Here is a 24,483-nt window from a genome sequence, read left to right on the forward strand (position 1 = left end):
GACATGTACATATTGGACTCTGGGATATATATACTGATCACAAGCAGCAGTCTATACTTACACCCCCCCACTGCTTGTGATCCAGCGCGTCTTGTCCAGTCCAGCTGCTGGCTGTATCTTCAGGCCCCGCCTCCTCGGGCTGTAAATCAATCTGGAGGAGGCAGGGCCTGAAGATACAGCCAGCAGCGGGACTGGACAAGACGCGCTGAATCACAAGCAGTGGGGGGTGTAAGTATAGACTGCTGCTTATGATCTATAAACTGACAGCAGAGATATATACATATCCTATATTTACATATCTATGCTGTCAGTTTTCCGGGCTGCACATACGATACAATAATCCTTTGTGCAGCCCGGTCGCTTGATTTGTTGTACGATGTAAAGACACTGCAAAAAGGCGCTGATCTCTCTGATCTTGTTTGTGGCCCTCCCACGCAAATCACTGTAATCAGAGACATCTGAGACATCAGTCTCTGCTCCTGTAGTGAGTAGCCATGCATTTAATATATGATGCATGGACGCTCACTGTGCAGGGACGGCCAGGGCCACCCCCTCAAGTATGATCTGCCGTGTGAGGCGAAGTTTGAATTTCGCCTCATGGCAGATGTGGCCCTGTATGAGCCATATTGTTGCCCCTCTCTGTATATAAGCCATGTTGTGTTGCCCCTCTGTACATATCATATATACAGAGGCTGAACACTACATGGCCCATATATACAGAGAGGGACAACAACATGGCTCATATATAATAGGGTCTCTGTATACTGTATTATACATAACAGGGAAACAACATGGCTCATATATACAGAGGGGGATCAACATAGCTCATATATTATTAGGTGATCTGGGGAGGAGGAATGAGGGTCTTGACTACAGCGCACAGTACTACAAGCGACTGGACCGGGGGGGGGGGGGTTAAGTCAGAGCGCACAGAGATATGCTGCAGGCCTTGGAGAAGACACCGGCTAGGGAGGAGGAGGAGGAGGCTCAGATATCAAAGCGGGCAGAGGGGCTTCCCAGGAATCAGTAAGGAATGGGTAAGACAGGCCTGTTGCGCATGGGGTGCCAGGGAGGATGGTATGTCTCTTACCTTCCTCCAGTTACCAGTCTAATCCTCGTTCTGGAGCGCCGTTAGGAGCACTGCCCCACCCCCAGTGCACTGATCCGGCCCACCCGCTCCATTGATTATGATTAGAAGGAGCGGGCCGGCTCACACTTCCCCATGGTGCTCTGGACAGAGGATTACACTGCTAACAGCGGGGGAGGTAAGAGACATTCCCTCATCCTCAGCACCCTGTGCGCAATAAGGGGATATCAGATGGTTAGATATATCTAACCTGCTGATAGTTCCCCTTTAAGTGATAATAAGTATTCAAGAGTCAATGTATAGTCCTCTCATTATTGCCATATACAAAAACATTATTATTATTATTATTATTATTATTATTATTATTATTATTATTATTATTATTATTATTATACACAGAATCTGAATAGTGATCTCTCCTCGGGTCCTATACCCTCAGAGTTCCTCGGAATTAGACAAGACATTGTGTATCAAAGCAAGAGAGATCTCGGCAGATAAAGAGTCACATCAGCAGAATTAAACAACTCCAGAGCAGCGAGGAAACTCTGGCAGCTCTATAGCATTTCCCATCATCATTGCAGCCTTGTGCTTGAACTATAAAATCAGGCGAGAGACACAGTCGTCCTAATCATGTTAATCAGGCTGTTTCTATGCTCCATTTATGCTAAAAGCAGCCGATGCAATCAAAACATCCTCCTCATTGCAGTCAGCCTTAATCTGGCCCGCCGTCATTCTCTCAATTGTATTACACTGACTGCTCCTTCTCCTTTCCCTGAGACATCTCGGATATAATGCATTATTATCCCTCTCTTTACCATAACTTCATACTTTGCCGTACATAGTCAATGCTATTTATTAGCCTGGTTTTTCTGCTTTGCCTAAGGTAAAACAGTGCATTACAGGTGCTAGCTGCGGAGCGGCTGACGGCAGCCGTGTTATTTGTCATCAGCCATGCAGATTGTTGTAGAGCGGCTGTGAGACAGCGGATACCTTCTGTACAAGGGTCTCGTCCTCTGATATTTATAGTGGAGGGCTCTTAGGCCGCTTGTAGCCGTCTTATAATAATTCTAATGGGTGGAATGTTGGGTGGGATAAGACGATGGAGACAATCCTGCGCTGATGAGCTCTTGTGTAATAAAAAGTGTCTGGCTGCAAGTGGATTGGACAATCTGTACGAATCTACTAGAACTGCTGAGAATCCAGAATCCATGACTTCCTAATACATGTAACCGGGCTACTCAGAACTGAGCTCAAGGACCGTCCACCCACCTTGTCCCACTTGTTATGTCCGCACTGCTTCCCCTCACTTGTAGAGTGCTCCTGATTATGGTGGCATCATCGCCAATCTCTGGGCGTACCACCGGTCTACTGGCCGCCATAAGGAAATTTGCTCTGACTTGTATGCCAGTTTTCAAAGCATTTCTTATTTGTACAAATATTTACAACTTTTTGACACCTATGACACTTTTGGAAAGGGCTTTATGGGAGACGATGGACCCTCAAAGGAAAGCTCTGGGTAAGAAAGATTTAAAGGAGAAGTCCAGCGAAAATTTTATTTAAGTATTGTATTGCCCCCCAAAAGTTATACAAATCACCAATATACAGTTATTACGGGAAATGCACAAAAAGTGTTTTTTTCCCTGCACTAACTACTGCATCAAGGCTCCACTTCCTGGATAACATGGTGATGTCACTTCCTGGATAACATGGTGATGTCACTTCCTGGATAACATGGTGATGTCACTTCCTGGATAACATAGGGATGTCACTTCCCGGATAACATGGTGATGTCACTTCCTAGATAACATGGTGATGTCACTTCCTGGATAACATGGTGATGTCACTTCCTGGATAACATGGTGATGTCACTTCCTGGATAACATAGGGATGTCACTTCCCGGATAACATGGTGATGTCACTTTCTGAATAACATGGTGATGTCACTTCCTGGATAACATGGTGATGTCACTTCCTGGATAACATGGTGATGTCACTTCCTGGATAACATAGGGATGTCACTTCCTGGATAACATGGTGATGTCACTTCCTAGATAACATGGTGATGTCACTTCCCGGATAACATGGTGATGTCACTTCCTGGAGCTGTGCGGGCTGTGGTTGCTGGAGAGGATGATGGCAGAGGGATGCTCAGTGTCCTTCCAGTGCCCTGTGTCCCTCAGTGTCCCCCTGCCACCATCCTCTCCAGCAGCCACAGCCCGCACAGCTCCAGGAAGTGACATCACCATGTTATCCAGGAAGTGACATCACCATGTTATCCAGGAAGTGAAGCCTTGATGCAGTAGTAAGTGCAGGGAAAAAAATGTTTTGCCAGACTTCTCCTTTAAGTCAATTTAATCCCCAATTACAATCTGAGTTTGTGTAATGGGTTTCTATTACATGAATTGGGCCGTTTGTCTGCAGCACATCCTGACTCACACCCTGAAGCTGCTGAAAATCCTCACTGCCTGCTTCACATAGTCTCAGCTCCTCTGTCCTCCCCCTCCCTTCTGAGACAGCGGTCACATGATCTCTGTCTCCTCTGTTGCCAGTCAAGCTGTAACACCTCATCAGCTTCTCCTGGGTAGTTTAGGGCAAAGGAGACCCTGTTGTTTCATCTCTCTCTCTCTCTCTCTCTCTAATCTATATGTGCATCAAGGGTGTCAAACTTAGGCCCTCCAGCTATTACAAAAGTACTATTTCCATCATGCCTGGACAGCCAAAGCTTAAGCTTAAGAACATGATGGAGGTTGTAGTTCTGCCAGGTAAAGAGCCACATGTTGCAAAACTACAGCCCCCATCATGGACATGTCAGCAGGACAAGATGGGGGTTATAGTTCAGCAACCTAAAGAGCCACATATGGCAAAACTACAACTCCCATCATGAGCTGTCAGCAGGACATGATGGGGGTTGTAGTTCTGCAACCCGGCAAGCCCCTCCTCCCTCATTATGCTCACCTCTCCTGGCTCCTGCTGTGCTCCGGAGCTCTGGCCTCTTCAGGTCTAAATGCTGTGTAATGGGGGTGGAGCTAATCACTTGGCTTTGCATTACACTGAAAGGACTTGATTATTCAATTGTATTAACAATTGCTTATACAACTGAATACAGGGATAGCAGCCTGCAATATAAAAAAATAAAAAATAAATAGGTCCTATGCCACCTCTTAAATTCTGCTGCGCTGGGTAAAGCTAGAAGGACAGCTCTGTCAAGAATCCTCTTTTTTTTTAATTTTGGGGCTCCTCTTTTCTGTGGATTTCACCACTTTCCATGATCTAAACCAGTGTGGAAGGAATTATAGAAGAATTGCTGCTAGCTACAACCATCACTCTTCCTCTGGCCCCACCCCCGAGGAGCCCAACACCTGTCATCTATATGACTTAGTCTACAAACATCCTCCCACAAAAGAGCATTTAAGCCCCAAAGTTACTAAAGTGGGCAAGGGGCCGTCTATTGTGTTGTCTTAGAAGACTGTTGATCTGATGACCGAGGGAGAAGAGGGGTAAGGTGTCCAATACAATATGTCATCTCCATAGACATGAATAAGCGTATGACTAACACCACTACCTGTACAGTGTGCTTATAATGGGCAGAACACAACATAGAAAAACCCCATATACCTTTCTGTAACGGAACTGTTCTAGAGTATTCAGCATGCATCGGTCACGGTCGGCGCCCAACATATGGATCTGCTAGTAATTAACATAATGATCTGTTTTCCGCCTAAGGGTAGTGATTTATTGAATGGGTTAAGCGTGCCCAGGGTGCAATAACTTCCACTTCATTCCGCGTCCGAATAATCGTCATTATAAAAGGATATCAAGTCATCAAAAAGAAAAACTCAAAACACTATAAAAAGTTTATAGACGTTTTACTTCCAGTGCACCAGTTCCTAAAGTGTCGTATGGAGGAGGAAGTCCGGAAGTGTATGTACTTACAGTACCTGTGTGTCCAGCGGTCAGAATCAGGATCATACAAGTAAAAAAAAATTACAAAGAATTTTTTTCTTTTTTTTTTTCTTGATAAAACTTTATAATATGATTTATTTATAAATGTGTTAATTGTTTTACCTTACATAATGCCTATGGTTCATGGAAGGGCCACAGCTAACCAGTAGTAGAGCTATAGAGGCACCCAGGACTGTAGGGATGGAAGGACCCCAACAAGAATCCACTGTTACATAAGGAGACAACAGTTTGGTTGGTAGCAGCCATGTTTATCCTCTACAATACCTTTAAAGGGGGAGTTCAGGAAAAAAAAATCTTTAAAATCAACTGGTGCCAAAAGATGACAGAGATTTGTAATTTACTTTTATTAAAAATTCTCAAGTCTTCCAGTTCTTATCATCTGCTGCATGTCCTGCAGGAAGTGGTGTATTTTTTCCAGTGACAGTGCTCGCTGCTGCCACCTTTGTCCATGTTGGGAACTGTCCAAAGCAGGAGCAAATCCCCATAGAAAACCTCTCCTACTCTCCAGACTGGAAAGAATACATCACTTCCTGCAGGACTTACAGCAGCTGATAAGTACTGGAAGACTTGAGAATTTTTAATAGAAGCAAATTACAAATCTCTGGCTCTTTCTGATATCCCATCCTTTCCTGTGGGATGCAGGACATACAGCAGCTGATAAGTACTGGAACACTGGACATTTTTTTTTGTGATTTTTTTTTTAGTAAATTACAAATCTCTGGCAACAGCTGATTTGAAAGATTATTTTTTATTTTTTTTAAATAAACTATCCTTTTAAAGCAATGTTATAATACAGTACAATACAGTGTGTTATACAAGGCAAAAAAAAAAAAAGTTTCCAAATGGTGAAGTGGATTTTTCTCAGCTATTTGCTTTAATCCTGGCAGGTACAAAATGTCACTTGCTCATCAGTTTCTGAGTCCAAAAACCTCCACATGACCCAGATGACCTGTCATATAAAAGAGGAAGCTTTGGTTTGACCTCAGTCACTCGTCACCATGTCGGCCATCATACTGGCCCTGTGTGTTGCCTTGGCTGCGGCTGGTAGGTTCAGATTTTGGGTTTTGTTTTCCCAAAAAATGTTGAATATTTATTTTTAATGATAAATCTATTATATAATGTATAGCTCTAGAATATAATTTGTATATTACAAACCTCGTGGGCAGGGTTCCCTCTTCTTATGTACCAGTCTCACTTTATTTACTATATTCATTTTGTTTGGGGGATTTTATAGTAAATTCTGTATGTTAAACCCTTATCTGTTGGATCAAGAAGGTCGAAATAATAATAATAATAATAATAATAATAATAATAGTTATATACTGTAGAACTACCCAGTGGAATCGGGGCAAGTAATAATTTATTGCTTTATGTTTTATAGGGAGCCATGATCTACACTATGGTAAGCTTGTCCATTTTTTGTTTAAAAAATAAATCTGAAGAAATATTATATATTATCTGTATCTGTGTATAATACACCTTTAGGCTAAGTTCACACTACGTATTGGATCGGCCGTTCCGTGACCCGACCGGGTCACGGAACGGACGGTCTCTGGAGTCAGCACTCGCCCGTATCAGAACTCCCCATAGGACACAATAGTCAGAGCCGCTCGCTTCATTAAGTGAACTGTCATGGGTTTCTACGGCCGCAATTCACTGAATTGCGGCCGCAAAAAAAAAAAGACATGTCAGTTCTTTGCGGCGCCACATGGGATCTCGGCCGGAGCGTATACAATGTGTATACGCTCTGGCCGGGATCCCATAGGAAATAAGGCAGTGTCTCACAGCGCACAAAGTACGGCCATTGTTGCCGATGGCAACAACTGCCGTACTTTTACGGTGTGTGAACATAGCCTTATAGCTTTAGGCCCCGTTTTAACATCTTTTGATGTATAATGTTTGTTTTGTTTTGTTATTCAGCATGCAGTAAAAATAACATAATTATTGTATTCTCTGGGTCACTACTGTTATGTTGATACTAAATTTGCATTTTATTTTTATTTATTTTTTACTAATACCACTTTGACACATTAGAAACTATTTTCCTGAAAACAAGGATAAAAACTGTCGCCACATTGCAAGATCCATAGCGTTCTCATATTTTGCACGACAGAGTTGGTTTTAGGCTCATTTTTTTGCAGGAAGATGTGTAGTTTTGATTGATACCAAGTATTACATATATATGATTTTTTTATCTCTTTTAGGCTATGTCCACACTACATATAAGTACGGCCATCGGCAACAATGGCCGTACTTTATGCGCCTGTGAACATTGCCTGTTTCTTTATGGGATCCCGGCCGGAGCGTATACTCATCATATACGCTCCGACCGGGATCCCGTGTGGCGCCATCAGAGCTCTGCGGACGGAAAGATCATCCGGATGATCCGGGCAGAGACCGGCTGTTCCATGACGCGGCCGGGGTAACGGAACGGCCAGTCTCATACGTTGTGTGAACATAGCCTTATAATGTATTTTCTGAAGCGGATTAATAATAATAACGCTATTCTGGTGCGGATTTTTCTATTATTTTTTGCAGCGTGTGTCGAGGTATGTAAATAATGAAATAGTTTTTTTACATTGGGTCCCCTCCCACACTTTACCTGCGCCAGAAGTGCCAGAGGTGCCTGTCAGCTCCTCACAGGCGTCCAGGACGGGGTAGCATGTAGGAGGGTAGTTTATTTCATTTTTAGTGTTCATCTTATCTCACAGCAGCTGCACATCACTCGGGGTCCCACTGGACAATCCTCCTGTGGGCCCCCGAGTGATGTGCAGCTGCATTGAGATAGATGTGGGCAGTTCAGATGGCTGGTCGCCCAAACCACCGACATTATAATCCGCCCCTGGTCCCACTTAAAGTGACACTGTCCCCCCCTTTTTGCATTCTGATATCTCTACACAGGTTTAAAGGGTAAATTTAGTGGTTTTCATACCTTATTTTATATCATACGTCATGGTGCTTGTTCAAGTAAAAAGTCATCTTTTATTAACTGCAGATTGTGGCGGGGCCTCGTGGCATTAGTGCCACTTAGCCCCGCCTACAACGATACAGTTGGCCCCGCCCCCTCACTGGCCATTGTAACAGGCTAGCCGAAAGGTCTAGACCCCACCCCCTTTACGTCTGCCAACCAATGGGCGTCAAGGGGGCGGGACCAATGGTGACATTGTGGGTGTGTCTAAGCGGCGCTAATGCCGCGAGGCCCCTCCCACTTAACACAATCTGCAGTTCATAAAAGATCACTTTTTACTTGAACAAGCACCATGACGTATGATATAAAATAAGGTATGAAAACTGCTAAATTTACCCTTGACACCTATGTAGAGAAGTCAGAATGCACAAAGGGGGGGACAGTGTCACATTAAATAAGGTTCAAACCAGCATGATCCACAGTGCAACAAAGCAATAGTTGAACACATGACCCCCTTTTGGGGCTTACAATTGCTAAAATAGCCTCAGTCTTTACCAACCACATCTGTTGAAGTTTGTGTCAAGCATCTACTACTCTTTCAGAAACAACTGGCAGAATATCAAAATTACAAAAGTAAGCTTCTGTTAATAAATAAATAAATATATAAACAGTATACATATATATATATATATATATATATATATATATATATATATATATATATATATTCAAAAGAAAAACTAACCAAAAACCTTCCTAAATCTTGTCTTTGAGATTTTGTTCTCTTTCCTTGTAAATATTCATCCTTCTAGGATAAACCCGAATATTGGATAAGCTGCCACTATTCAGGTCCAAATAAAGAAATTTGCATTGAGTTTTCTCATTCATTCTCTTCAGGGGACCGGAGCTGTGGCATACCGGCACCATCTTCCACCTTCCCCAGAACTCTGCCAAAAATCACCCCAGCCTGGGGTGTTATCCTTTAAAACACATATGTCTATGTCTATGAGAAGATTATCCACATTTGGTTACATTTCTTCTATAAACAGCACCACACCTGTCCTCGGGTTAGATTTGGTATTGCAGCTGAGTTCCAGTAAAGTGGATGGAGCTAAATTGTAATACCACACACAACCTGCAGGGACGTACTTACCACTCGGCCCCCATGGACCGGTGCCTAAGGCAGCACCTTGCAGAGGGGCACCACCAGGGAGGAGGGGGAAGGAAGCAACTTTTCTTTAGTTTTTATTTTATTAGTCTCCCACCTCCCGGTCAGACTAGTCAATAAATCTGGTGTATGGTGTTGGGGGGGGATTTGTATAGTTTTATTGGTCAGGTCCAGTATGGCGGTGTTATCCGGTCTGCATAGGGGTCTGGTTGCAGAAAATCATGATGCTAATTGGTGAGTGAAGATGGGGGCGTCTGCAGGTATAGTGCCTAGGGCAGCAGCAGCTGGTAATACGGCCCTGACAACCTGATGAAAGGGGTGGTGCTGTTTTTGTAAGTAAGTAGCTGTGTTTTCTCGATTTCATGACTTCTACCTTCATAGGTCTAGCTTGTGATTTGTCGCTATGTAGTCTATGGGACTAATTCAGCTGTACTAACTAGATATACACATGGCTCAGTTGCCCCTAGCAACCAATCAGATTCCACCTTTCATTCCTCACAGACTCTTTGGAGAATGAATGGTGGAATCTGATTGGTTGCTAGGGGCACCTGAGCCAGTTTTACTTTACACCATGCTTGATAAATCTCCCCCATAAAGTCCAGCTATGACACACAATACAAGAACAAAAAACTACAGCGACTTCTCTAAGGATCCCAAGGCCACAAGGGTGCAAACCAGGTTACTTAGTGACCCGATACATATGGCTTCCCCCTTCACCTCTATCAATCTCATAATCTGTAAAGACCTGAAAGAATGAAATCAAAGTACAACCAACCTGACCTCACCGTTACCTCCGTAGCATGTAGGCGGATGTGGAATAAGCGTATTTGTCAGAGGTCCCATAGAAACATCTCCTTCAGCCGCATACAGGGCTCTTAGAGGGATGAAAATGCTCCTTTAAAGGGGATATATCCAGAATCAGAAAAACACGGTCACTTTCTTCCAAAAATAACGCCACTCCCGTCCTTCAAGTTTCACTGAAGTGAATGGGGCTGAATTGTAATACTACACACAACCAGAGGACAGGGGTGGCACTGTTTTGGGAAAAAAAAGTTGCTTTGCTTCTTTCTAATCCTTGATAACCCCTTTAAAATCAACCACCACATTCATTACATGTACTGTAGCCACATGATCCGTCGTTGGCAGGAAATTGTATCTGATATAATTATACCCAGCCTGCTCAGCCAATCACTGGCACGTAACACTGTCCTGTCTCAATCAGCGATTGGCTGAGCAGGCTGGAGGCAGCTACGATCACCAGAGGACCCCAGAGACCCATAGAAAGACACCGGGGGAGCAGGGACAGGTGAGTATACCATTTTTTTTTCTTTTTAGTTTTTATTAAACTGTGTGACCGCCATCTTTACAAAAAATTCTAAAAGTTCTGTTTGGTACCGAGCAAAACTTTTTGCAAACTTCAGAACGACTCTCGGTTGGTAAGATTTGGTTTGCTCATCTCTAATCCCTAGTCAAGGCTCCTTTAGAGGTAAAGCATTGACTTACGGGGAATTATCTCCAATAGGTGGCACTAAAGAGGCAAGTTTCGTTTTTCTGGAGAAGAGATAATTTGCACAACTTCTTCCCAAGGGCCAAGGCGGCCTTCTAAGAGACACACACTAGACCGGAATCAATGGCCTCTTCTCTGGCAAACTATCCTTCTGCTCTGTACTGATTAGTTAAAAAGTCCCAAAGAGGGCAATCTACAGATGGGCCACTAGAGGCACTAGAGAGCAGATGTTCTGCTGGAAAGTTAATTTGCATAATTTATTTCCCAGGTAGCACTGCCAGCTTGGTGGTCTCCCTAAGGTGACACATTACCTCTTATAGGGTTCATGGACAACTAAGAGATGTCTGAAACAATAACATCAGGAGGTTAGCCGCACTAATATCCTATTGTTTTGCCAGCAGAGATAAGTTTTACACGACCCAATGTGAGGCAGCATGAGGTAGCGACAGACATGATATTTTCAGCGGCGTGTCTCTTATCTGTGAATATGCTGTCATTTAGTTTATACTCACGGTTTAGTCGCTGGACGCTGTGAACGCCGTCAGTATGAGCACCCTGCAACCATTAAACTGCGACTATAACAACACCACAGCGTATTCCCAGATAAGAGACACACTGCTGAAAATATCAGCTGTGTCACTACTCCACGCTGCCCTCGGGGTATCGTATATGTGGTGACAGATTCTCTTTAGTAGAAATTACAAAAAAACATAGTGATGCATTGTATTCTGCCACTTTGTATAGTAATTGCACTTAAAGGTCAGGAATTAGAAAAACATGGCAGCTTTCATCCAGAAACGGTTTAAGTAATATATCTTATCAGAGAAAATGCCTGTTTTTCTGACTAGTACTTTCTGCCTGTAATTTGGCCTTTCCATGGCATACAATAAGCCAATGCTCTGGGCATGCAGGGTCCAACTAATACTGGCAAATATAAAAACCACCAGGGTGGGATGGGTGGAGTGCACAACCAAGTAGAGGCAGCCACTCCCCCTCCTCTGGAACACAGGCAAAAAGAAAAATGTGGTCAGCTGATCAAATTTTCTTTTTTTTTGCCATTTCTACCAATAATTGGTCTTAAAGGGGTACCCCAGTGAATTTATATTTGTTTCAAATCAACTGGTTTCACAAAAGTTATGAAATTTAGTAAATTACTTCTATTTAAAAAAATGTCCAGTCTCCCAGTACTTATCAGCTGCTGTATGTCCTGTAGAGATGATCGAACAGCACTGATGTTCAGGTTCATACGAACTCGAACCATGGGTATTTGACTTCCGCAGTCTTCCCGTTCCGTGGGGAAGGTGGAGACAGCCCGAGTCCTGCCTGGAAAACAGGAATACAACCTATGGCCCAGGCGGTATTCCTGTTTTCCAGGCGGGACTTGGGCTGTCTCCACCTTCCCCACGGAACGGGAAGACTGCGGGAGTCAAATACTGATGGTTCGAGTTCGTACGAACCTGAACAACAGTGCTGTTTGATCATCTCTAATGTCCTGCAGGAAGTGGTGTAATCTTTCCAGTCTCACACAGGGCTCTCTGCTGCCACCTCTGTCCATGTCAGGAACTGTCCAGAGCAGGAGAGGTTTTCTATGGGGATTTACTACTGCTCTGGACAGTTCCTGACATGGACAGAGGTGGCAGCAGAGAGCACTGTGTCAGAATGAAAAGAAAACACCACTTCCTGCAGGACAAACAGCAGCTGATAAGTACTGGAAGACTGGTGATTTTTAAATAGAAGTAAATTACAAAGCTATATAACTTTCTGATTTGAAAGAAAAAAAAATCACTGGAGTAACCCTTTAAGACCAGTTATTGGTAGAGATGAGCACTCAACATTTAACCCCCGATGGCTGGAGAAGATGGATGAAGCGTCGCCTTCATATAAGAAGGAAAATTAGCCTATAAGAGAAAAAAAAATGAACTTGTTTCTCTTCCAGAGTTGGAGTTTTCGAGCAGTAAGACTTACATCTACGACTACGAGGGTCTGGTGCTGAGTGGTCTCCAAGAACAAGGCTTTGCAAAGTCAGGAGTGAAGCTGAGATGCAGAGCGGAGATCAGCGGGGCGGCCCCCAGGCTCCGAATCCTTAAGGTAAAAAAGGGGGGAAACAGGCGTTTCTCATTTCATCCGGCGATGCGAGGAGACGTGAAGGTTCTGCTTTGCTCGCCTGAGCAGGATGCAATTACATCTATTATTTTAGGAAGTGCTCTTGATGCAATTTCAAACATATGCCAGATAGTTATCAAGCAGTCACGGACTTAAAGGATTTGTTCTGCTTTCTGCTCGGCAACACAAAGGAAAATAATTTGAACTGAACAACAAACCTTTATTGGATCAATGCAATTGCTGAGAGAGTGAACAGCAGACTATAATTTCATCATCTATTATTCACTCATCTGCTGTCACGGCTCGAAAACCGTAATTGCAGAGCTGAAATCTGAACTAATGCGGGAGGTGTGTGCACGTAGGTGGGGGATGAGTCCCTGGACTTCCACTGCTACAAGCCAATAGAACTTTTTTTTTTAAAGTGGAGTTCCATCCTCAGGCAGGGTTGATATGCTGCTGTTTTTTTTTTTTTTTTTGCATTACCTCTCAGGACAATAGCTAGCACCCTGCTCTATACTGATAGAGCAAGCTGGCAGCTCTCTATAAACTCTTCCTTCTGGACAAGATTGTGGTTTAGTCCTGAACATTGATTTACAGATAAAGTTTGATGGCTACAGAAAGCAAGCTATTTTTTTACGGTACTTATCAGCTGCTGTATGTCCTGAAGGAAGGGGTGTATTCTTTCTACTCAGTGCTCTCTGCTGCCACCTCTGTCCATGTCAGGAACTGTCCAGAGCAGCAAATCCCTATAGAAAACCTCTCCTGCTCTGGACAGTTCCTGACATGGACAGAGGAGGCAGCAGAGAGCACTGTGTCAGACTGGAGAGAATACACCACTTCCTGCAGGACATACAGTAACTGATAAGTACTGAAAGACTGGAAGAAGAAATTATTAAAGTTAAAAAGTTTTTAATCAACTGGTGCCAGAAAGTTATATAGAGTTGTCATTTCACTTACATTGTCAAATCTTTTCTTCCAGTACCTATCAGCTGCAGTATGTCCTGCTCGAAGTTGTGTATTCTTTCCAGTCTGACACAGTGCTCTCTGCTGCCACCTCTGTCCATGTCAGGAACTGTCCAGAGCAGTAGCAAATCTCAATAGAAAATCTTCCCTGCTCTCCAGACTGGAAAGAATACCACTTCCTGCAGCTTCCTATATACAGCAGCTGATAAGTACTGGAAGACGTGAGATTTCTTAATAAGTAAATTACAAATCTGGCATTTTCTGGTTGATTTCAATAATTTTTTTAAAGAATTTTTTACCCCTTTAAAGGGGTTATCCAGTGCTACAAAACATGGCCACTTTTCCCCCTCCATTAAAGTAAACAACACCTGAACTGGAGACAAGAGAGGGGGAAAAGTGGCCATGTTTTTGTAGCGCTGGATAACCCCTTTAAATAGAATTAATTTACAAACCTGAACAACTTTCTGAAATCAGTTGATTTAAAAACTTTTTTTCCCCACCGGAGCACCCCTTTAAGTCTGTTTTCACACAGTATTGACACATTACAGTATTGATATTTTCTGCTCCTGATTCACATGCAGAAATATGCAGTATTATGCAATTTAGTGTGGATTTTCCTCTTTAACTTCAATGGGTGGTCATCAAAATCCTCGATAAATCCACAGCTGGACATCTGCAGCTGCATTTAAAACAAAGGAGTCCTTCCCAAGACTTTTGTAAATCACTTAGTTTACCAAAACTTGACTCTTTACCCTAGAAAAAAACAATCCTAAAGTATTAACCGCTAGATTTCTCCCTTTCCTGTTATCTGGTGTCCACTGCCTCTTGTTAAGGGAGTTTTGTCTCTAGCAACAGCTAGATCAGGACAGAATACAGGAAGTGAGGGGGGGGGGGGGGGGGGGTTACCATGTGCTATGTGCAGGGGACAGAGAGAAAGCGTGGACTGTGTACATGTAAGATGTGAGCTTCCAGAGAAACTGCACTGTCCATGCAAGGTAAATCAAGGCTTCCCTCTCATCTCAGTCGCATTGTAGTACTGAATATAACCCTTTGCTTGCTTTTGTGCAGTTTCTTTCCTTTCTGCTCATATAAGCCAGTACATCAGTAACCCCTTCCTCCTTTACAAGCCATCTTTAGCACTGTAATGTGTAAATCATCCTCAGCACAGTTACATTTTGTTGAGTCCACTTTCATCTGGACTATGTCATGGCATAGCGGAGGGGAGTATGCAATGTACTGTGTGGTGATTGGCTAGAAAAGTAAGAGAAAGGAAGTCAGGTCTGATTACTACTGGCAAACAGCCCAGCTCAGATCCCTGTCCCTGACGTGGGGAGGATAAGAGATCACAGTGCAGGGAGAGAGCAACAGACATCGGAGAGACAGAGAGGAACATTAGGTTTCTCTCCTGAACTAATCCGATATACTTTGCATACATGATTGTGACATCTATAGTTTCATGTTCTTTTTACAGTATAAATAAATGTATGCTTAGGTTAAGGAATAGCTTTTTTGTAAGTCTTAAAAAAAGGGGGGGGGGCAATTGTGATACAATTGCATAATTATTATTGCGACTTTGGCAATATTGCATTTAAAAAACATACATTTATTTATACTGTAAAACTAAATTGAAATTATAGATGTCACAATCATATACACAAAGTATATCGGATTACTAAAGGAGTGAGAAGCTAATGTGCCTCTCATTCTGTCTCTCCCTGCACTGTGATTGACAGCATAGGAGCAGCAGAGCTTGGAATCTCCCTCCTTCACTTCCCAGTCACCATCTAAATTGCTATAATTATTGACTTTCATTCATTAAAGCCATACTGTACCCCCCCCCCCCCAAACCCCAGGTACCCTTCGTCTGCTGAGCTGAAGTGCTTCCTGGTCGTGTGTTCTATAATGCGCCTGGTGCCTTAGTTTGACTTAAAAAAACGACCAATAGCTGAGTCAATGAAGCGTGGCCTAGGGTATTCTGTGCCCTAAGCCAGCTACGCCTCTCCTTCTTTCTTCTCCACTCTTGTTGTCATCTGTCAGGTTTCTCGTCAACTGTCAAGCCCCCCCCCCCCCCCCCCCCCCCGCACACCGACATGATCCAACCTCTTGTTCTAGGCTACCATGTCAGTGCCCAAGCGCTGTAAAGGTTACGGGCTCCACTTTGCAGCCACTCTCACAGTGTTTGTACCATGTAAATAAAAAAAAAGTCTCAGACGCTGGTGATGAAAGTTCAGGCGCACTGACATGGTAGCCTAGAGCAAAAGGTTTCACCGCGTTAGTGTGCCCCTGCTGCTTCTGGCGCTATGGAACATGTACGAAGAGACCTTGAAGAAAACTAATTGCTGAGGAAGTGACAGATGATGAGGGGGGTGGAGAAAAAGGAAGGAGAGGCATAGCTGGCCTAGGGCACAGACGCCCTAGGCCACGCCTCATTGACTCAGCTACTGATATAAGATTGTTTTTTTTTTCAGCCAAACCAAGTAACTAGGAGCATTATAGAACACAAGACCGGGAAGGACCTCAGTTCAGCAGACCAATGGTACCTCTGGTTTCAGGGGGGTGGGTAGCGGAATACAGTAAATAATTATAGCAATTTAGATGGTGACTAGGAGGTGAGGGAGGGAGATTCAAAGCTCTGGTGCTCCCATGCTGTCAATCACAGTGCAGGGACAGAAGGACAGGCACATTAGGTTGCTCTCCTGAAGTAATTCTATATACTTTGTGTATATGATTGTAACATCTCTAATTTCATGTTATTTTTACAGTATAAATAAATGTATTATTTTTTGTTATTATTATTATTATTATTATTATTATTATTATTATTATGTGATTAACAAATAGGCCAGATACTGATGCCCCAGAACGTCAGAATATGCAAAGTTCTTTGTCATGACAGGTACTTTTTAAATAAACGAGGATAAACTGCAATACCACGTACAGCCTGTAACCAGGTGTGGCGCTATTTTATAGCAACCTTTTTTTCTAATCCTATACATCTCCATTGATACATGTGCATATTGCTGATAAGAATAGAAAGCACAAGCGCAGATACGAAGCCAATGTTCTGTACCGCCAGGAACCTTGCTGAATAGAAATGTGTAGAGTATTAAGGTAGAATGACCTCATGTTACCTGGCAGCCAGTTCTAGTCTATGGAACATACAATACATATTCTAATTATTCAGCCAAGCTGGTTTTCCTGGTGCCCAGGGGTATGGCTTGATATATGGAGATGTCTATCAACATGTACTAGGTGGAAAACACTTCCAGATTTCTACAAACTAAAACTCCTACGTTGGGAAATCACTGGAACACGAGGTCAGAATTGAACCAATTACTGCTAAATCCTTTCTAAGTGTCCGGAAAAAAAAAAATATTTAATTTTTTTTTTCTTATTTTTTTTTTTTTTTTTTTTTTTTTTAGATTCGTGATATTGAAATTCAGGAATATAACGGCGTTTGGCCGACTGATAAATTTACAAGTTCCAGTAAACTCACGAGATTATTGGAGAAACAGCTGGCGAAACCTATTAAGTTTGAGTACAACCGCGGTCAGGTGGGCGATTTGCACATTCCGAGCGGATTATCGGAGACTACCGTCAATGTATTCCGAGGCATTGTGAACATTCTGCAGCTCACCATAAGGAAAACCCACAATACCTACATCCTGCAAGAGGTGAGACACAGAGTCGCTTCTTATATTTTGCTTCTTGTGGTTTTCGTGGTCTTATTTTTGTTTTACGAGCAGAGGCGGGGCATCCCTGTAACTTTAAAGAAGCACTCCTGAATTTTTGTTCTTATTCATTATACAGTTGTCAGACAATTTATATCATTCACCTAATATTACCTCTTTTAAAAACCGAAAAAAACAACCCTTCATTTACTAGGTCAAGTTGTAAGGGTTGTCTTTTTTAATGTTTTGGTTTCATTGTCCATTGTCTATTGGCTTAAAGGGGTAGTTTGTCACTTTTTTTCCTTTTTTTAAATTGGTTTCAGAAAGTACCAGAGATTTGTAATTTACTTCTATAAAAAAAAACTCAAGTTTTCCAGTACTTATCAGTTGCTGTATGTCCTGCAGGAAGTGGTTTATTCTTTTAAGTCTGACACAGTGCTCTCTGCTGCCACCTCTGTCCATGTCAGGAACAGGAGCAGGAGAGGTTTTCTATAGGGATTTGCTGCTGCTCTTGACAGTTCCTGACATGGACAGAGGTGGCAGCAGAGAGCACTGTGTCAGACTGGAGAGAACACGCCACTTCATGCAATCTATCAGCTGCTGTATGTCCTGCAGAAAGTGGTGTATTCTTTCCAGTCTGACACAGTGCTCTCTGCTGCCACCTCTGTCCATGTCAAGAACTGTCCAGTAGCAAATCCCCATTAAAAACCTCTCCTGCTCTCCAAACTGGAAAGAATACACCACTTCCTGCAGGACATACAGCAGCTGATAAGTACTGGAAAATTAAAGATTTTTTAATAGAAGGGAATTTTCTGGCACCAGAAGAAATTTTGGGGGGTGAACAACCCCTTTAATATTCTCTCATTATGTAAGTAAATTCCCTATGTTTAGAGTAAATAATGGAAAAATGTCAGTTGGCGTTTGCATGTGTTATGTCATTGAGAATTGTAGTTGAATACATAGTAATGTACAATAAAGCCGGAAAATAAATAGCATTGTAATTTTATTTAATAGCAGAGGTGCACTTTAAATTAAAGCTCTTGGCCCTTGTGTGTTAGCCCTAGGGCGAGACTTAGCAGTATATGATGTGCTGGCGCAACCTCCCAGCAAGATGGAGATGCTGACTCAGCACACTGGGGAGAATGCAGGGAGAGCCGACTGTCATGAAGGTGCAGCGTGTCAGTCCCTTTCTCTTATATTCTCTGGCAGGGAAGCAGCTTAAGTTTGGGGCCCCAGAGCAAAAACTTGGCTTGGGCCCCATTTATTGTTTTACTGATATCTACTTATATATAGAGAGAGAAGCAGTGTCTGGCAATAGCTTCCCAACCTCCTTCCCCCTCTTGCTAAACACATGAAAATTTGTCTGAATAATACCTAGCTCCCCACTCCCAGGGCCGAATTAAAGGGGTACTCCGGCTAAAATCTTTTTCTTTCAAATCAATTGGTTTAAAATCTTGAATCTTCCAGTACTTATCAGCTGCTGTATCTCCTGCAGGAAGTGGTGTATTCTTTCTAGTCTAACACAGTGCTCTCTGCTGCCACCTCTGTAAATGTCAGGAACTGTCCAGAGCAGCAGATGATTTCTATAGGGATTTGCTTCTATTCTGGACAGTTCCTGACATGGACAGAGGTGGCAGCAGAAAGCACTGTGTCAGACTGGAAAGAATACACCACTTCCTGCAGGACATACAGTAGCTGATAAGTATGGGAACATTTTTGATATTTAAATAGTAGTAAATTACAAATTTATATAACTTTCTGAAACCAGTTTATTTTAAAGATAAAGATTTTCACCAGAGTATCCCTTTAAGGTTGGCGGAGGCCCCGGGAGACAATTGTGTTGCCCCCCCCAAAAAAAATAAATAAAATAAACGTGGCTTCTTACTGTAGGGGACTTAGCACCTACCCTTCCTAGCGCTTGGCTGTATAGCTCAGCATGCTTCTCTGTTCTGCATGTGATGGTCACTAGAGGCTGCAGTGCAGAAGAAGATGCCATGTCACAGAGACTGCAGCGGGGAGGGCTGAGTATCAGAGTGTGTTCCCACATTGTGTTTGGATTAATAACGCAATGTAAGAACACAGCGTTTTCTGTGCGCTCTTGCCCACTTTGTTAGGGTCGTATGACATGGCCTGATATCCTGGGTACACCATTCTGCTAGATTGGTGCTCGCCTACAGAGCCTATTATAGGGGTCAATTATTTTCATGCTGCACGAACGCAAGCCGATAATTTTTTAACATTTTGAAAGACATCGATCGACTGATGATCGGTTCCTTGACTGATTGTTGTCTTTACTACGCGGAGTGATATCTGCCAGACTCCATGTAATAGGGCCCTTAGTCACTACAGTTAGCATATGCAGTTATGAATCGCAGACGGAACCTGGACTTGCTAGTCTAGGTCCCATCTGCAGTTCCCAGTCATATACTTTAGCTAAAGCAGAAAAGAGAACCCTAAAAGTACTTGAAGACTGTGTAAAATCCATAGTGGATTGTTCCACAACGATGTCCGTGCAGCCCCTGTTTAATGAATATCTGGCCCTGCCCACTCCAGCTGGCTAAGGCAGAATCAGGGGAGCTAAGTTGGGGCCCCTGCAGACTGATGCTCCTGTGTGGGCCCCTGCTGCAGATACTGCTCCTTCCTTCATTAAATCATCAACCCGATTCCACTCCAGCGGCCCGGAGTTTGATGTCCAGGGATTGTAAGGGCACTATTCCTATTCCTATTTCGAGCAAGGATGTAAACGATCTGCTAGATCGGTGCTCGTTTACTGGGCCTATTCCACGGCACCCATGATCGTTAAGCGAGGGCTGCAGGGACATCGTTACCGATGTCCTTGCAGCCCTTGCAGCAATACATTACCTGTCCGGGCTTCTCCTGCGCTCCGTCTTCCTCACTTGGTCCCGCAGCGTAGCATGAGCTTCGGTACTGCCTGACTGAGCTGTCAGACCGCTCAGCCAATCACTGGCCACGGCGGTCCTGGCCTGTGATTGGCTGAGCCGTCTGAGTGCTGACTGCTGATGCTGTGCCGCGGGACCCGGGGAGGAAGATGGAGCGCAGGAAAAGCCCTGCAAGGTAATGTATGCTGCGCTTCTCGAATCGTTGGTCGCCCGCCGCTCACCACTATTCCACCGTAGTGATGCGAGGCGGGTGACCAATGATTTTAGGTCTGGCCCTAAATAAACGATCAGCCGATTACACCAACATCGGCTGATCGTTTTCTCTATTCCACCGAGCGATATGCAGCCGAATCGGGCCGAATTGGGCCATTCCGCGCCATTCTGCGCCATTCCTTAGGAGTACTGTGGAAGAGTTAGGAGCACTGCCACCCTCATAGAGCTAATAGGGCCTTCCGGGGGTGGATCAGCGCTGTGGGGACGGGCAATGCTCACTTTATGTAATACTTAATTTGTCCTGCGGGGGTGCTGCAGGGAAATTGTACACTTGCTGCGAGTATCTCCACAAAGGTGATTGCTGGAATCTCTGTAACATTATTCAATGGAAAAGACTTTTTATTCAAAGTGGACAATCCATCCAAAGTGACACACTCTTTAAATAGAAAGTCATAAGAGAAAGTCAGAGAAGAGAGTGGCCATCTTGACGTGTTTGTCGCACAGCAGAGCTGATTGAGCCCCATGGGAAACAGTTGCGGAGCACCATATGGGGTCATTACGAGAAGCGGGGGAACACATGCTGGTTAATGAGGGTGAGAATATGCACTGGTGAATATATGAACCTTTTGCCGCAAGAAAACATTGACATAGAAGCGAGACAGCTCTCCATAAAGAAGGATTTGTGACTGCTCTGAGACAGATGTTATCCGCAGAATGTGAAGGATTGCTAAAGAGAAAAAAAACGGGCTTTGTCTTGAAAGACGGGAATATGTTAATGGGAGTCTGTGCTTTAAGTCGGGGTATGATCTTTACATTAACATAAGAGAAGGTGAGAATTACCTTGGAGATGGATCAGTCTACGGCAAGCGCAGAGGTCCATCCTTCAGATTCCGGGCAAGGAGCTTTCATTTGCAGAACAAAAAAGTGTTATTTGTAAGAACGGGGTCACCATAGGGCAAAGGCACCTGGAGAGATGATGAAGGAACATCAGGCCTTTGTGAGAACTAAAAAAGCATAGGTTCTTTTGTTGTACCGGGGCGTAATATGTATATGTATCCATGCACATGAAGGAGGTTTTGTTATTCCAAGGAGACTCGATTGCCGGCGCAAACTCCTTTTAAGATGAAAGAGAGAGCGAGGTGATAAAATAAATACAAGGGAAAAGTTTTATTTCTTTGCTGAAGGAACATGTCTCTGTAAGACTAAAGGCAGATAGGATGGTGTACGCCATATCACGGTGAAATAAGGAAGCGTCAACGCGGTGGAGCCAAAGGCTGAGAAAACAGTGGATGAGCTTAGATATTGCCACCTCGTGAGCCGAAACCAGAGATGTTCTATGACCGCTCAATACACTCTACTCTACCGTTAGTCTATAACAAAGGCTCTTCCAATCCTCAGACCACCCATGATCTACCAAAGTCTAGGTAGATGTATGGCGGAAGGTGGCAGGAGGAAGATGTAGGGATTGATACAATGGGGTAGGAGAATAATAGTAAAGGGGTTGTCCAGAAGGATCAAATTAAAAGAGGGAAGCAGACTGGGTTAAAAAAAAAAAAAGTTATACTCACCATAGCAATCCTCCAACGTTATAGATCGAAGAGAGATCTCCCATCTCAACACATGCAAATACCCTTTTAGCCTTTGATTGACTCCAGCATACTGAGTGAGTATTTCCTTGTGTTAAGATGGCAAGGAGATAAGTAAGTGGAGATCAGCAGGGATGGGGCCATGACAAAACAGTAGCACCAGGGGATTGGTGTTTTCAGGGTCATCCTGATAAGAGATGAGTGAACCAAGCCAAGGTCGGGTTCATTCAAACCTGAACCATCTACATTTGAATCTCCATGTCTTCCCATTCCGCAGAAAAGGTAGAGACAGCCCAAGCTCCACCTGGAAAACAGGGATACAGCCTTTAACCTAGACTGTATTCCTGTTTTCCAGGTGGGACTCAGTCTTTCTCCACCTTTCCTGCGGAACGGGAAAACATCGGGATTCAAATGTAGATGGTTCGGGTTTGAAAGAACCCAAACCTCGGCCCAGTTTCTAATCTCTAATCAGGATGACCAGAATGAAAAGACAATGGGATTCAAATGCCGATGGTTCGGGCTGGTATAAAACAAACCTTGGCCTGGTTCACTCATGTCTAAACCCGATACAATATCTGTAATTGGACCCCAAGTGCTTGTGTCCTCTCAAGTGGTCATTGAGCACCATCAGGATCTAGGTTCTGATTCTATCCCCTCCACACCTATAGTCTTGCTCCTCTCAGCTGCCATTATAAATATCCTCAGCCATTGGACTAGGTCTTTTCTCAACAACATTCCATTAAATACAATGGTGGTCAGTTCAATGGTCAATTCTGGCTAAAATGTTGGTTATTTACAATAGAAACAACTGAGTTCTATATCCTTCTCCCATTGTATAAGTATCCCTCCACTTAGTAAGTACAGCTTTGTGTCTGGGTCAACAGGTCTCAGTAACATCATGTTCCTTCGCTAACAAAAGATGGAGAAACACATTGAAAGTTCACAAGGACACCTCGATAAGATGAGTAGCAGATGTGTGAATGGAGGGTCATGTATTCAGCACATCAGCCATCTCCTATGATATGTGAACTGAAGACAACACAATCAGTGCTGTAACAATATACAGTCCTCAAAAGTAATAGAGTTAAGTAGGGTTGTTATAAAGGAAGCGTAATATATATGGCAACCAAACGAAAGGCAGCGTGAGTAGAGCGTTATATTATAAATATCAAAAGATCTAGAGAAGAAACCTTGATCCAATGAGATAAATCATTTGTTTAACCCCTTCCTGAAGCAGCAGTTCTTAGTGACTGTGATATTATTTCCATCTGCTTCTTTCAATAGCCGTAAATTCTTTATTTCTTTGGCGACGTATGAGGGCTTGTTTTTTTTTGCGTGAGGAGATGCATTTGTGGTGAGCTGGAGGTCTACAGAAAAGTGGTGTAGTGCAGGCTAGCCGGATGGTGCAATACTGCTGCTGATTTTTTTCCAGGCTAGAAACAGCAACACAGCAAAGGGGCCCTTTTGGGAAGAAGCAACTTCTCTAACCCTTGACTTTAGACTTCAGATAATAGACTTCACAAAGTGGACTGGTAGAACTTCAAAAGTAGTTGCACTTCAGGAGTTTAGCACCGCATGCTTTTGGAATTTAGTCAAGATGGACACACAGCAGTACAGCAGCTCAGGAACACTGGCCAGCAACCAGACTCCGGGAAGAAGGCACTCTCTAGCTCTGGATATATCTGGAACTTCTCACAGGAAAACTGGAATAAGGCAGACTAAGGGTGCTTTTACACACACAGATTATCTGATAGATTTTTGAGGCCAAAGCCAGGAAAAGACTAGAAACAGAGAACAGGTCATAAAGGAAAGACTGAGATTTATTTTCTTTTCAAATCCATTTCTGGCTTTGGCATAAAAAAATCTGTCAGATAATCTGTGTATAAGGACCCTAACATAACTGACTAGAACCCCTAGGCCGGCTTCATTTGACCTTTCATGCAACATGTAGTGAGCTCTATTTGGTGGAGAAAGGCCTGAGGTAACTGGAGAGCCCATTGGCTCAGGGAAATGAGGAGATACTTAATTGTTAGGCCCTGATAGGCTGAGAATGGGGAGGTGACCTAGACAGATCGTCTCTGCGAGCAGGTGGCAGACTTTAACAGCAGAATACAGACAGACACTTTAGTTAACCCTTACAGTTTCCTCAGTATATGCTACATGTCAGTAAATGGAAGCAGTATGAGACATAGAAATGCTGTAAATCAACAGAATACCCTGAGATAGTGAATAAAGAAATCCCATTAGCACGTTCAGCAGCAGAATAAATGTGCTTTTGGGCGCTGCACATTTTGTTAATGACGCCATTTATTGCATCATGAAATCTATTCAAAAACAATGTATTTTTCGATTAAACAACGGCTGTTATTGCAGGTTTGCAACAACAACCGTTTTTTTTTATCACAGTGACCTAT

At 43.3% G+C, this 24,483-nt stretch overlaps 1 protein-coding gene across 1 annotated transcript in view; it reads left to right on the forward strand.

Annotated features, from left to right (window-relative positions):
* The first annotated feature begins 2,578 nt into the window (after window positions 1-2,578).
* Window positions 2,579-24,483, forward strand: part of LOC138800112 (vitellogenin-1-like) — an 84,053-nt gene continuing 62,148 nt past the window's right edge. Inside the window, exons 1-3 of the mRNA XM_069981920.1 lie at window positions 2,579-2,603; window positions 12,570-12,721; window positions 17,122-17,373. Coding sequence (XP_069838021.1) covers window positions 2,579-2,603; window positions 12,570-12,721; window positions 17,122-17,373 — 429 coding nt within the window. The remainder of the gene's footprint in view (window positions 2,604-12,569; window positions 12,722-17,121; window positions 17,374-24,483) is intronic.

Source organism: Dendropsophus ebraccatus, chromosome 8 (genome assembly GCF_027789765.1).
Source record: "Dendropsophus ebraccatus isolate aDenEbr1 chromosome 8, aDenEbr1.pat, whole genome shotgun sequence".
In the NCBI taxonomy this organism is placed as follows: Eukaryota; Metazoa; Chordata; class Amphibia; order Anura; family Hylidae; genus Dendropsophus; species Dendropsophus ebraccatus.